The sequence below is a fragment of the Kryptolebias marmoratus genome, linkage group LG14 (assembly GCF_001649575.2).
Source record: "Kryptolebias marmoratus isolate JLee-2015 linkage group LG14, ASM164957v2, whole genome shotgun sequence".
Classification (NCBI taxonomy): Eukaryota; Metazoa; Chordata; class Actinopteri; order Cyprinodontiformes; family Rivulidae; genus Kryptolebias; species Kryptolebias marmoratus.
In genome coordinates, this window is record NC_051443.1 from 26,565,817 (window position 1) to 26,579,277 (window position 13,461).

Below are 13,461 nucleotides of genomic sequence, written 5' to 3' on the forward strand. Positions count from 1 at the left end.
AGTTGTATTGGGAGACTTGGAAGTCACAGATGGAGTGCTTTTTTTCCTGGGGTAAGGGGTCATTCTGGGACCCTCATATGTTGTTGAGGAAAAGGTACTGGCTCCATGTTGAATTGTACTTGAAATCTCAGGGGTCACCGATAGGGTGCTATCAGTGGGATAAAGAGTTGTATCCGTAGCCTTGGAAGACGCAGATAATGTGCTGTTCATGGGATGAGGAGTCACACTGGGGGTCTCAGAAGTCAAAGCCTGAGTGATGCTGGTGGGTTGAGGGGTTGTCCTGGCACCTTCAGACGATTTTAAAGAAGTGGTACTGGTGGCATATGTAGCCGTACTTGAAATCTTAGGGGTCACAGATAGGGTGCTATCAGTGGGATAAAGAGTTGTATCCAGAGCCTTGGAAGTCACAGATGGAGGGCTTGTTTTCGTGGGGTAAGGGGTCATTCTGGGACCCTTAGATGTTGTTGAGAAAAAGGTTCTGGTTTTAGTTATTTTTAGGATGTTAGTGGTTGTAGTCATAGCTTTTGTTTTGTTTTTCAGGCGTTTTTTCGTTGTCTTGTTGGTCTTTCTGATAGTTGGATTATGTCTGCTGCTGACTGGTATCATAGTAGATAAGGTAGAGGATAGTATGATGGACTTTAAGTTGAAATTGTCAGAATTAGGCCGAGTAGAGAACACTGTGAGGGTAGGATTTGTTTTGTCATATGTAGCCGGCATGCTGATGGTACTGAAAAGTACTTTCTTGATTGTTCTGCTACTAGAACTGTCATCAGTGGTATTGTAAGAAGAACCAGAATATGAAGCTCCACTTTTGCTAGTCTGGATTCTACTGGTGTGGGTGGGGGGAAGTAATGTGTTCCTTGTGGTAAAGGTGCGAATTGAACTGGTTTTTGGAGCATCAGTAATATGGGATGTTTTTACCAACACACCAGGGAGTGTTAAAAGGCCTGCCATAGTTGTCCAAACCTTGATGGTGGTGCTGGAAGCAATATGTGCAGGTGTAGTTTTGGATGTGCTGATGGAGGCTTTGGTTTGGTAATCAGTGGAATAAGAAGTAGATTTTGATGTTTGACTTCTAGTGTTTAGGGCTTCTGTGGTTGTTGAAACATCAGTGGTCTTGGTTGGAGAGTCAGTTGAAGAAGTATTGGTAGATATGGTGGAACCTGTGATGGATGTAACCTCACTGGTGATGGTTGTGGTTGTAGTTGGATTTTCTCTATTGGTTGTTAAAGTTTTTGTGGAAATATGTTTGGTGGACCTTTCTGTAGGAGTCTCAGTGGCACTGAATGTGTGAGCTGAAGAGTAAACAATGGAGGCATTTGTGGTGCTGTCAGTACTAACTGTGGTTTTCTGATTGGTTCTGTGTCTGACCTCTTGGTCTTTCAGAGCTCTTGGATGACGATTTGGACCACTTCCTCTCCGCTCATTGGAACAAGCCACCAGGATCACAAATGTTTCACCAGTGGAGTCAAAATAGACCATTTCAAACATTGAATCCTGCAAAACAATCACTTGTTAGTCCTTTTCACAAAGTGTAGTAACTCTATTTTTCTTTTTGAATGTTCTTACCATGTCAGAGACTCTGAGTATTTGTACAATCTCTCCATGTGGAGTTGTCTTTGTAAATGTTGTCCTAGTCATGGATTTATTACCCAGAGCTTGTACCCTTTGCAGTCTTGTTCTCAGCGGCAGTTTCACGGTGAGATTTTTCTTTGTGCAGATCACAGATGTTGGAACCAGATGCTGAGATGTTGCAGGGTTCTCACATGTAACCATAGCCAACATGTTACTCTGCAGTAGGTGGTCAAAATAACCCAGTGACAAGCTGTGAAGGGATCTTCCATCCAAAATCTGAAAGGACAAATGTGTGAACAAGGTTAGATCCCCTTACTCAGGGAGACATGTTGTGACACAGCTCTTGCTTTGGTTTTATAGGGATCAGATAGCTCTTAAAATGTGTGTTGGAGCAGAGAAACAAGTAAAACATGCAGGATGGTGGCCCTCCAGGACCAGGATTGGAGACCACTGCCCTAGAGTAAACTTTCCCAGGGCAGCAAAGAAGCGTGATCCCCCTATAGTTGGAACACACTCTCCAATTCCCTTTTTTAATACCTCGATGACCTCTGTCATGAAATTGGAATTGTCTTTCCCCTAGTTTTCAGTCTCTGCCTCTTCAAAGGTGGACATAAGGATTAGAAAAAGGTGACCAAATCTAAACGTTCATTACTGTAAATTCTTGCTCTATGGTAGCATTGTAATGAAAGAAACCGGGGAGGTCTTGCTTAAACAACTTTTTTTTAGTGGTAGGAACTACAGCCAACAGAGTACATCAGTTAGAGATGATACACGGGCAACCCATATGGCAACTGCTGCAGGACAAAGTAATCATTTCTCAAATGATCTACAATTATTATGGATTGTCCCATTTTTTAAAATAAAAATTACAAATACAAACTGAAGCTAAGAAGAAGCTCCATGTTTACCTGAGATGTCACATAGCAGGAAGTGTAAGGCAAGTCCAACAGGAGCCCCGACCTAAAGGTCTGAACAGAACCGGCACATCCATCCGGCACCAATAACAGCCTTCTCCCATCTGCAGAGACATGGGTTGATTTTAATCAGTTCTGTGTGTGAAGGCTGTGTTCAGGTTATTATAAAACCTTTCAGTTTTACTTTAAATGCTTCTTCCTGAACTCGGGTTCAATTTTCATGCAGCCGGAGTAAAACCATTGACTGAATCAATTTATTGATAAAAATACGTTTGATCAGAAAATTATTAATGTGTTTGTTTGTCTGTCTATTAGTAAAATATCTCATGAACCACTGGACAGATTTTATTAAAACTCCCAGAAAAGAATCATTGGAAGAACATCTACAACCCATAAATTCTTTGAACCAACCTGATTCAACATGGCCGCCACAGGTAAGCAAACTTATCAAACACAAAGGACTATAACTCAGCCAGTTTTACAGATATTGAGCTATAAACCTGTGTGGTAGTAGCTGATAGTCATCCCCAACACATACTCTAACAGCTAACAGATCTCACAATACATGATCATAAAATGTCATTTACAAGGCTTGACCAAAACAACTACAACTCCATCAGTTTTGTATTGATATATTTGTATTTTTTTCAGTCATCATACATAAAATATAAGCATCATCTCATCCTTACGTTATCCTGTTTCATGTACCCTTATTTATTTAGTAAAACACTGACTGAACAAACAGAAACTTTTTAGCTTTTTATACCATAAACTTACAAAGACCAGCTTTACTAACTCTGAATATTATTCACATTATTTTCTAATAGTTAACGTGATTTTAGAAACGGTGAAGCAGAGTTAGCAAAGTACTCGCTTTTATTTCCGACTCAAATGGCTCTTTTTTGTAAAGTAATATTTGATGTTAAATTTATTTAAATGCTGATTCCCACAATTCTAATAAATTAGGTTTATTTTTTATATTTCTGTAGCAACACTCTGAAAGGTCAAAGTTCAGGGTTAGGACTCACCTCTGAGTCGAAGGTCAGAGAACCTGATGAGAGAGAAATGAACCAAAAGAGACGTGTTTCTGCAGAGGAACCGAGGACGGCTCAGATCGGACCCGTCTGACCCGTCTGAAACACAAACAGAACCAGACTTTATTAAACCCTAGAGACTGACCTCTGACCCCACATTACCTGTTCCTCACTAAATCTGAGAGTCTAACCTTTGACCTTACATTAATTGGTCCTTACTAAACCGATACTCTGGTTTCTTCCCTCAGACCAAAAACATGAACATTAGGTGGTGAGAATAAGAGTGTGAAAGGTTGTCTCCATGTGTCCCTTTGATGGACTGGAGAACTGTCCAGGTGTCCCCCATCTCTTACAGTGACTGCTGGAGAAAGACACCAGCTGCTTAAAACCCAGAAAAAAGCAGGTAAAGAAGATGGATGGATGGATGGACGGATGGATGGGTGGATGGATGGATGGGTGGACGGACGGAAAGATGGATGGATGGGTGGATGGATGGATGGATGTAGGATGGATGCATGGATGGATTATGGATGGATGGACGGATGGATGGATGGATGAGAGGACGGATGGATGGATGGACGGACGGAAAGATGGATGGATGGATGGATGGATGGATGGATGGATGGATGGATGGATGAATGGACGGAAAGACGGATGGATGGATGCATGGATGGATGGATGGATGGATGGATGGACGGACGGACGGACGGACGGACGGACGGACGGATGGATGGTGAATCTGTAGAAATGTGATTTTCTGTAACTTTAATAAAGTTTTTTTTGAAGCTGTTTTTGAATAGAAGGCAAGTTTCTCTGATTTTTTTCACAATAAAAGCATCAAACATCCAGGGAGGTGAATATTTATTATAAGGTTCTGTTTATGTAGTTATTTTACAAAATATACTTCATAATTTGTATATATATTTAATTTTAAAAATAAGTATATTAAAAAAAATCTTAAATAATTGTAACATTTTAAATAATAATTTTTTTCATAAATATAATTTTTTTTATCTATTTTACAAAATGTATTTTATTCATAACATAAATATACTAAAAGTAAAGTAATTTTTTTTTGTTTTAGAAGTAAAATAAAATGTATTTTATAACATTTATTAGTCATTTTAAATAATATAATTAAAATTTATTTCATACAAAAAAAAAACAAAAATTGTATAAAAGTAAGTTCAGTTTGTTTTATTTTATAAAACCAGTTATGTTTTATAATAATAAAGTTGTTTATAGTCCCACTCTGAACGAGGAGCAGAATCTGGCTCCAATAAAGCCAATATTTAAGTTTAATCAGTTTTTAACTAAACTGGAGGATTAAAAAGTTTTAGGTTTAATTCCAGTAAAACATCTGAAACTTTAGAAGTTTGTGAAAATAAACTTTGATGATTTAAACTGAAATTCTTCAGCTCTTAAAATAAAATCGGAGTTTTATATCAAACATGTTTTTATTTCTTTGGAAGTAAAAAATAAAACCCAACTGAGTCCAGTCTGAGTTCTGTTCTTACCTTTAACGAACCTCCACACTGGTACCGGTACTGGCAGGGAGCCTCTGTCCTCAGAGTCCAACAGTAGAACCCCCTCTGTGTCCTGGTCCGGTTCCTGAGCTGAGCTGAGCTGGATTAGAATCACCAAACCAACCCAAACCCAGACAGTCATTATTCTGCCGGAAACCACGGACTCGGTCCGGTCCGCTGAGCTTCTTTCTCGTCTCCAGGAGCCGCAGAGGAACCGCTGCAAGGCCTGTTCCACCTGACCGGGCCTTCAGAACCTGGAGCAGACCCAGAGCGATGCAGGAACCAGATGATCTGCTGTCTGAACGGCCTGATATGAAGCTCAGAGAGAAAGTGTGAGGGTTTATCTGCTGGTTCAGATAAAGTTCAGGACCTTGGCCCAGTTGGAGCCCAGCAGAGATTAAAGTCAGCTCAGAGTCTGAGACTCACAGACCTGATGGAAAATCTCAGAACATTTCAGACAAACTAGACCAGAATGGATGTGAATCTCAGGTAGACCAGGTGTTTTTATGTGCAGGTGATCCAGCTAAGCCCAAACCTTTGGTTCTGTGGACTCTGAGGTCTAAGGTAAGCCCAAACCTTTGGACTCCAAAAACTTAGGCGAGTCCAAACCTTTGGTACCGTAGATTAACTCACTCTCCTAACAATGGAGGGTCATTAGGGTCTTTGCTAGCCTGACTCACTGATGGGCCCCTCTGGTCACATGAAACTGACTGGGGATCAGGTCTAATGCTCCATCAGAGGTTTTATAAAGCTGGAATCTGAGACCTCCTCTGTTTAAAGTTGGTTTCTCTCTTTGACAGATGGCTTCCTTCACCTCCTCCCAAACATTTTGTTCCCTCATCCTTCCGATCCTTTATCTAAACCGGCAGTCTGAAGACGCAGATAAGTTCAAACCTTTAGAAGCTTTGGACTGAGGCCTTAGGTGAGTCCAAACTTTGGTACTGTGGACTCGAAAGGGTTGATGGAAGTTCTGTCAGTTTATTTAAATAAAAAATATCAATATAAAAGTTTTGTTTTATTGTGAAATTAAAATGATTTGAATGCGTCTGAATTAACAGCAGAAACATGAGTTCACACGGATCAGGATAGTTCTGAATAAACAAAAACAGACATCCCAGTTTTTAAAGCCTTCTGTCAGCTGAAACAGAAGCATCCTCCTGGTTTTTAACTTTTACTGTTTCAGAACGGAAGAATATCTTTGACTTTTCAGTTTTTAGATCTGAGACGTGAGCGATCGCCTGAGGCAGGATGAGTAACCGTTTACTAAAACTGAGATTAACCAAACTGGGTTCATGAAAGACAAGGTTTAGAAATAAAAAATGGTCAGGACTATAATAAAAGACATTTATTTCAGGACAAGTTTGAACTAAGTGAAACCTGAGATCTGTGTGAATGTTTGTCTTCATGCAGATGAGCTGCAGCTGATCTGAGATAAGTGAAGGTCAGCCACTGATAAACACTGAGTTTGATTCTTACATAACTGAGGCTTATCTCCGTGACGAGAGGAAACATCGGTGTCACATCACTCCAAACAAGCTGTTCAACAGGCTGCAGAACAGATCAGATAATCCAATAAACACAAAACAACAGAGTAATTACAGATTCAAACAGAATTTAGAATAAAACAAAGTTTGGATCAGGTGTGCGTGCAGCTCCAGGTGTGGTGACCTCTGACCTCCATCAGCTGATGGCATCTGAGTCAGAAGAACTGGGAGAAACAAAACAAAAATGTCTTTTTGTGGATGTCTGACAAAATGTACCGTATTTTTTCTCTTTTGACTTGCAAATAAAGAAGTTTATTTTTGGTGGTTGGGGCATACAGAAATTTATCCCACTGGTCATGAAGTCACCTTAGGCTGTGATGTCACCGCGTCATGCTGTCCTCCACCTCTGCAGGATCCAGGTAGACGTACGGCAGCTTCAGATCCACGTTCCTCGCTCTGATGTCACAGCTCAAACGTTTCAGGTCGCCACGGAAATGAGCAGCCATCTCCATGGGAACGGTCTCAGTGAAATGCTGCTCAGCTGAGGAACCCAGAGGAACCTTAGAGGAACATTTGAAACCCATGAAGCCTGACTGGGTCTGCTGAGAACATTTTCCCAGAACAGGTTCTTCACTTACTGTTCTGTCATCCCACAGAGGTAAACATCAAAACACTTGACTTTAACAAATATTTCACATTTCTGTCTGTTTGACCCCCGAGAAGTGAAATAATTTGAGTTTGTGATCAAATCTGACTGTGACTCATGTTCTTACAAAGTCTGAGGGTTTCTTGCTGAGCAGGTAAAGGGTGGCGAGGCCGTGAGCCGTGGCATTGATGTCAGGGAAACTGTCCAGCAAGCTGCGTTCACTGCACTGCCCCCTACAGGCCGGAGGGGGGCGCTGCAGGCCCACAGGGGCGTTCGGCATCCACCCAAAGTAATCCAGCTGGAACAGGAGATGTGGACGGGTCAGTGAGGACTGAAAGAGTCCTCCGTCTGATCTGTTCTTCAAAGATTTCACCTGAGAGTTGTTAACAGCAGCGTGCTGCGCTGATGCTGTGAAGATCACCATGGTAACAAAGTCTGTCAGCTCCAGCGCCAATGAAAAGAAATGAGGGAAACCTGGAAAAAAGAACGTTGGATTTTTATTCTGCCTCCAGCTCAGGACCAGGGTTGGAACAGAGGCTGACAGCAGAAACAAACCCAGGTCCATCAGTAATTTCAGGTTTTCTGTGACGAATGGGGAGAGGGTACCTCTCTTCTCATCTCCCAGATGACCGAACACAATGATCTCATTGATCCAGCTCTGCAGCTCCGAGTCTCGGATCACATCGTCGTCGCAGCGATAATAGCAGCTGATTATACCGTCCACATACCTGCAGCCAATCAGAGCACAGGGAAATATCTGTTTTTATCACAAGGTTTCTACCACTGGAAGTAAATCTTTATATTTAGATTGAAATGTTTTTTTTCCTTCTACTCTGTTCAGGAAATTGGAACCCTGAATGGTGCCATTTTTAGTTCATCATCTTATTTTTGACTTCATTCTAAAGAAAAGTTCCTTTTAAAGAACATAATGAAGATTGTCTGAGTAATTATTTTACCGATGAATGATGTCCCACAGCCGCAGCCCGTCGTCACGGTAATAGTACCCAGGAACAGAGTCCATGCCCCGCCCAGTGATGTCATCAGGAAAGCAAAGATCCTGATAGGTAAGTGAGGCTGACGCCTTCCTGAGAAACTCCAGCGTAGCAGCTCCGCCCACCGCCGTGTACTAAAGGTTAGCCGACAGGAAACTGATGAAAACAGGACTTCCTGACTGAATGGCTACAATCTGAGTTCAGCTTCTGGTTTTCTCTCATCTTCATCTTCCTCATTTGCTTCCTGACAGGATTCTTTGAAAACTTTGAGTTTTATGGCAGGATGTTAAAGTCTAATGTTTAGCCACGCCCTCATCCTGTGTTGTTTATAAGTTTTGATCATTTGTGTCTTTAGAGGACACTGACCAAGATTAAAGCTAATTTGTAAAACTTTAGAAGTGTTAATAAAATGTGTGTAACTATCAGGCACACCTGCAGGTGACTACCTGTCGTAGGGTTGGGCCGTTTTCTCATGATTACTTCTAATGCCTCAGTCTTCATGCGCGTACAAAGTTTGAGTGAAAAAAAAAGGTTTTGGCTGAAAAAACAAACAAAACTGTCAAGGTGTGGGGAAAGCGTGGCGAACCCAATACGCAGACTTGTGATAAAAGAAACTGAATTTATTTAAATTAACAAAACTGGAAAACAAAAGGCTGATGTGGCAGCAAAACTAACTATTACAAAAATCCAAAAATGATAAGGCGATGTGAGGTGAGGTGGAAACATGGACCATACAACAACACAGCAATGAACCGGCAGAGAAGTGGAGAAAATGACCAGGTTTTAAAGCAGAGGATAATGAGGTAAGTGAGCACAGGTGAGTGATGAAGATTGTGGACAGGTGGAGATGGGTGTGGCAGATAAACAGAAGCAGACTGAGGGCAAGAGAAGAATGATGACAAGACAACAAAAACATGACAAAACCAGAACACAATAACAAAATAAACCAAGAAAACAAAACAAAACCCAAATCCTTCCACAAAACAAAACAACTTGAAGAAATGTGGATACTGTCTGCCACTTAGTGTTTAGCTAAAAGCAGTCAAAGTATATGTTGGAGAGGACTCTCAGCTACCACCACACCAAACTTTAGCTCAATGTCTGTAAAACTGACTGAATTGTAGCCATTTTTCTGTTACGGCCATCTTGAATCAGGTTGACTCCTGAAGGCATCTTCAGTAAAAACCTTTCATTAAAACTCTTCAGTTTTGTTAAATCAAAACCTGCCCTGTGGTTATTGAGAGATTTTAAAAGAGCACCAATTTTTAAGGTAATGAGAACATTTAGCTTTTTATTCTAAGAGGTTTCGTTTTTACTAAGTTGCATCATCATGGCAACACAAAACGTAAAAACACACCGAGCCTCTCATCTTGATGAACAAACTGTGTGGCTGCAGTTATTCGTTTGGGCCACAAGTTTAGATAAGAAACTCGTTAAGAGGTCAGTAAGAATATGTGCCTCCAATAAAAGCTTCATCATCACTGCATCGCCTCTGAGAATAATAATATTAAGTATAAATTCATAAAAAAGCACAAGGACATAAAAATCTAAACCTAACTTCTTTCAAAGAGCCTCCATCAGAGATCAGCAGCTGCCGAGCCAACATGTCGATCTCCAGAGTGAAGCGGAAGTGAGGAACCAACAGCTGGAAAAACATCAGCATTTATATTAATGAAACAGACAAACAGGAAGCTCTAACATCATGAAATGATTCATCAGCCTGGAGTACCTTATAGACAGGGTGCACCATGGGAAGATTTCTGATGGTTGCCATGGCAACCAGCTCTGACATCACATGTGTTCGCAGGAAGTGAGACCGCAGCTCGTGGTCCGAAAAGTCCGTGGAGCGAACAAAGGTTTTAGCTGTCAGCCAATCAGCTTCCAGATCCTGAGGAACAAAGACCGGATTGGTCTCACCTGGAGACTGCTTCAGCTAGGAGAATACACAAGGAGACAGGAGAGGACACAGGTCAGGACACATGTTTTGAATATCCTCAGACAGACTTCCTGGACGCGCTCGCTGGCTCCTCTGCTGCCAATAAGCTGGATGATTGTTCGGTGGGCGGAGCCAGAGAGAAACAAACGTTCACGATGGACAACAACATCATATATCACCATGGCAACTGGAAAGGACATAAAGCAGCCTTCAGGCCCCTCCTCCACATCTCAAGCATCCATCCATCCAACCATCCATTCCAACATCCATCCGCCATCCATACATCCAACCATCCATCCAACCAACCATCCATCCATTTATCCCAAAATTCATCCAACCATCCTAAAATCACCTGTATCACCTAAATAATTTCCTGAACTTACCGTTGGCTCCAGAAATTGGCCTCGTGTCCCGGAATGAGTTAGAATTACAGTATTCTGTGAAGTTCTGTAGTACTGCAGTAGTACTCCTTTGTACAGTAGTAGTAGTACTTCTTTGTGTAGTATTGGACTCACCACTGATGAAGTTCTGGATCCACAGATTTCTGTCTGACTGGGATCAGAAATATAAACTTCATGTTCTGTCAATATTTAACATTTCTGTAAATATCAGCTGCATGTCGATCATTCCTCAGATTAATTATTAATAAAATCTGTTGATGTAGCTTCACTGAGTTTAACCTTCATTCTGATGAAGATGATGCTTCACTGACCTTCACCTGAACTCAGAACCAGAAACCCGGGTCGATCCCACAGAGGAAACTCTACTTGACTTTATGAATCAGAAATAGGAAAAATTACAGACCTAAGATCAGTCACTACCAGTCTTTATGTCATTTTTAAAGTGATGCAATAAGGAACCAAACCTTTAAGAAAAGAACCACAACTAAAATCAGAAACCCGAGTCAGAATAAAATCATTTTAACCCAAGATGATGGTTTGAACCAGTTAGGCTTTTATCAGAGAGGAAATCTACAAAAACACCTCTGAGCAGAACCAGGAAAAGAACAGACGGAGAAACATCCTCATCCCTGATGTTGCTGCAGAATCTGAGGAACTCAGGAGGACTTCCTCCAAACACAACATCCAGGTCCATTTCAGACCCAGCAGGACTCTGAGACAGAGGCCGGTCCGCCCCGAGGACACGCAGGCCGGTCCGCCCCGAGGACACGGAGGCCGGTTCTGGTTCAAAGACCTGATCCAGAACCAGAGACCCCCAATCCTTCAGGTCCAGTTTCCAGTTTCCAGCTCTTTAAGAAACCCCTCGTTGGACCAGCTTTGTGTCAGACTTATCTTTGGTGGTTCTGCAGAGCCATCAGGGTTTTGTTGGGTCTGCAGCTTACCTTGCTGACCTGGATCAGGACCAGCTGTTCTGAACTGACAGTTTGTCTAATGTTGCAGAATTACAGACAGGAACTGATAAATCCTGAATCATAACAGGTTTTTGCTGAAGCTGAACTTCATCAGAACCAGAACAGAGTCGTACTCAGCAGCCAGGCTGCAGACCTCACATGGTTCTGCTGGACCTTATCAGAGGACTGATAAAGACCTGAACAAGACTCAGACCGTCTCTATGTGTCACTCTGGGTTCAACACAGACCAGGTGAAGTTCTATCTGCTGAAAGTCCAGTCAGGTGGATCGGATCTCCAGACAGGACTGGGTCAGAGACTCCCGGCTGGATGATGACGGTCTGGGTTTGGGTTGGTTTGGTGATTCTAGTCCAGCTCAGCTCAGCTCAGCTGAGGAACCAGACCGGAACACAGCTGGAGCTCTGCTGCCGGACTCTGGCCCCCTGCTGGTACCGGTACCTGTGTGGAGGTTTGTTAAAGGTAAGATCTGACCCGGTTCTGCTAGGGATAAACCCAGTTTTTATTATTAATGAAAATAAACATGAAGGTTGATTCATTTTTGGTTTTATAACCAAACTCTGAGCCTCCAACAGCTCAGTGAACATTTAAACAGCTGAGAACTTTTCTTGTTTCTTCACTTTCAGACTCAGATCCTCCAGATTTCAGCCAACCGCAGTTTCTCTGCAGCGACACGTTTCTTTCTGTTCGCCTGTCACTCATCCGATACTCTGACCTGCGTCTGCAAGGTCCGTTTGATTTATCCTCCTGATTGAGCTGCATGTTTTGATGTGTTTAGATGAGAACAGCAGCTTACCTCGAACTGTGTTTCTGTAGATGGTCCGAGGCTGTTGAAGCTGGGCGGATGTGGTGGTTCTGTTTGGACCTTCAGGTCGTGGCTCCTGTTGGAGCTGCCTTACACCTGCTGGAACGGGGCATCACAGGTAAACAAGAAGCTGCATTTTCCCTCCAAAGAAAAACCTCTCCAGCTCCAGTGGAGTGAAGCAGATAATCTATTTTCTCTGTTGTGACTTCAGGATTTATCAGCTCAGAGTTAAACACAAGGCACTGGCAGACAGTTGTGTCTGAAGCAGACTAATCAGGTTTTCCAGGATGTTAGAATCGCAAACTGACGCAAATTCAACCAATCCCTGCAAACTTTGCTAAGTCTGACATGAATCGGTTAGCAGACCCAGTAGTTCAGCCACGACACAGGAATGAAAGGTTAACTCGGTTTATTAGCAGACAGAGTAACTCACTGCACTCGGGACTCCGACAGCAACTCTGAGGAGAGAGAGGAGAGTTCAGTAGTCACACTCGTGAAGCCGGAAGTTTCAAAGCTGGGTTTTTGAGCACAAACCTGGGAGGTGGTGCGGCGGAGGACTAAGCCAGTCAACAGGAGATGGGGGAACGAGACGCGTCCAGGAGTGTGGACCTGGATCCTCCGTCCAACCAGGTAGGTCAGTGGGACAGAAACTCAGAGTCGGGCAGGCTTGGGTCGGTACCAGAAGAGCAGAGAGCGAGGAACAAAACCAGAGGAGGAGGCAAGAGGGTTTGGTCCAGGAGACGGGCAGGGGTCAATGTCCAGAGATCCAAAAACCAGCAAGTGTCTGACGGGCAGGACGTAGAGACGAAGGGGCGTGAACAGGGTTGAGATACACAGAGACAATGAGAGAACGCTGGAGAACTACTTGCACTGCTGCTTTCAACAATCTGGCACTGGAGGAACAGAAAGGGCGTGGACAAGGTGTGGGACAGGTAATCAGGGAGGGTAAACAGGTGAACGGACTGAGGGATGATTACAGGCAGACATGAGGCAGACAGATCATTACAAAGTCTTGCTATTTTCACCAGAACCCTGTGCTCCCTGCCTAGTTTCACTTCCTTGAATCCAAGCCTGCAAGATGAAAACATATCTGATGCCCCCCAAAATATATATATCTATAGATATATATTTATATATAAATATATATAAATATATCTCCCATTTGCCATCCAATATTACAGC

At 42.6% G+C, this 13,461-nt stretch overlaps 1 protein-coding gene across 7 annotated transcripts; it reads right to left on the reverse strand.

The window, feature by feature from the left end:
* Nucleotides 1-6,379: 6,379 nt before the first annotated feature.
* On the reverse strand, nt 6,380-13,213 carry LOC108245609 (hydroperoxide isomerase ALOXE3-like). Of its 7 annotated transcripts, none has more exons than XM_025009655.2 (11): nt 12,814-13,213; nt 12,713-12,737; nt 12,271-12,378; nt 11,707-11,915; nt 9,901-10,104; nt 9,730-9,816; nt 8,136-8,305; nt 7,735-7,907; nt 7,307-7,653; nt 6,900-7,093; nt 6,380-6,757 (listed from the first exon to the last, which is right to left on the reverse strand). In XM_025009655.2, the coding sequence occupies exons 5-10, from the start codon at nt 9,961-9,963 to the stop codon at nt 6,914-6,916; spliced, it is 1,020 nt and encodes a 339-aa protein (XP_024865423.1). In that variant the 5' UTR covers nt 9,964-10,104; nt 11,707-11,915; nt 12,271-12,378; nt 12,713-12,737; nt 12,814-13,213; the 3' UTR covers nt 6,380-6,757; nt 6,900-6,913. The 7 variants fall into 7 exon arrangements, with proteins under 7 accessions (XP_024865423.1, XP_024865427.1, XP_024865428.1 ...); XM_025009659.2 differs by lacking the exon at nt 11,707-11,915 and having other exon boundaries at nt 7,307-7,477; nt 7,553-7,653; nt 12,814-13,210; XM_025009660.2 differs by lacking the exon at nt 11,707-11,915 and having other exon boundaries at nt 7,307-7,477; nt 7,553-7,653; nt 7,786-7,907; nt 12,814-13,209.
* Between the last annotated feature and the right edge of the window lie 248 nt (nt 13,214-13,461).

Coding starts and splice junctions, on each gene's coding strand:
- LOC108245609 (XM_025009657.2), bottom strand. CDS start 9,963: ATGTCAGAGCTGGTTGCCATGGCAACCATCAGAAATCTTCCCATGGTG. Junction 8,306..9,729: donor ATGGAGGCTCTTTGAAAGAA/GTTAGGTTTAGA, acceptor GCTAACCTTTAG/TACACGGCGGTGGGCGGAGC. Junction 7,094..7,306: donor GCAAGAAACCCTCAGACTTT/GTAAGAACATGA, acceptor TGTTCCTCTAAG/GTTCCTCTGGGTTCCTCAGC.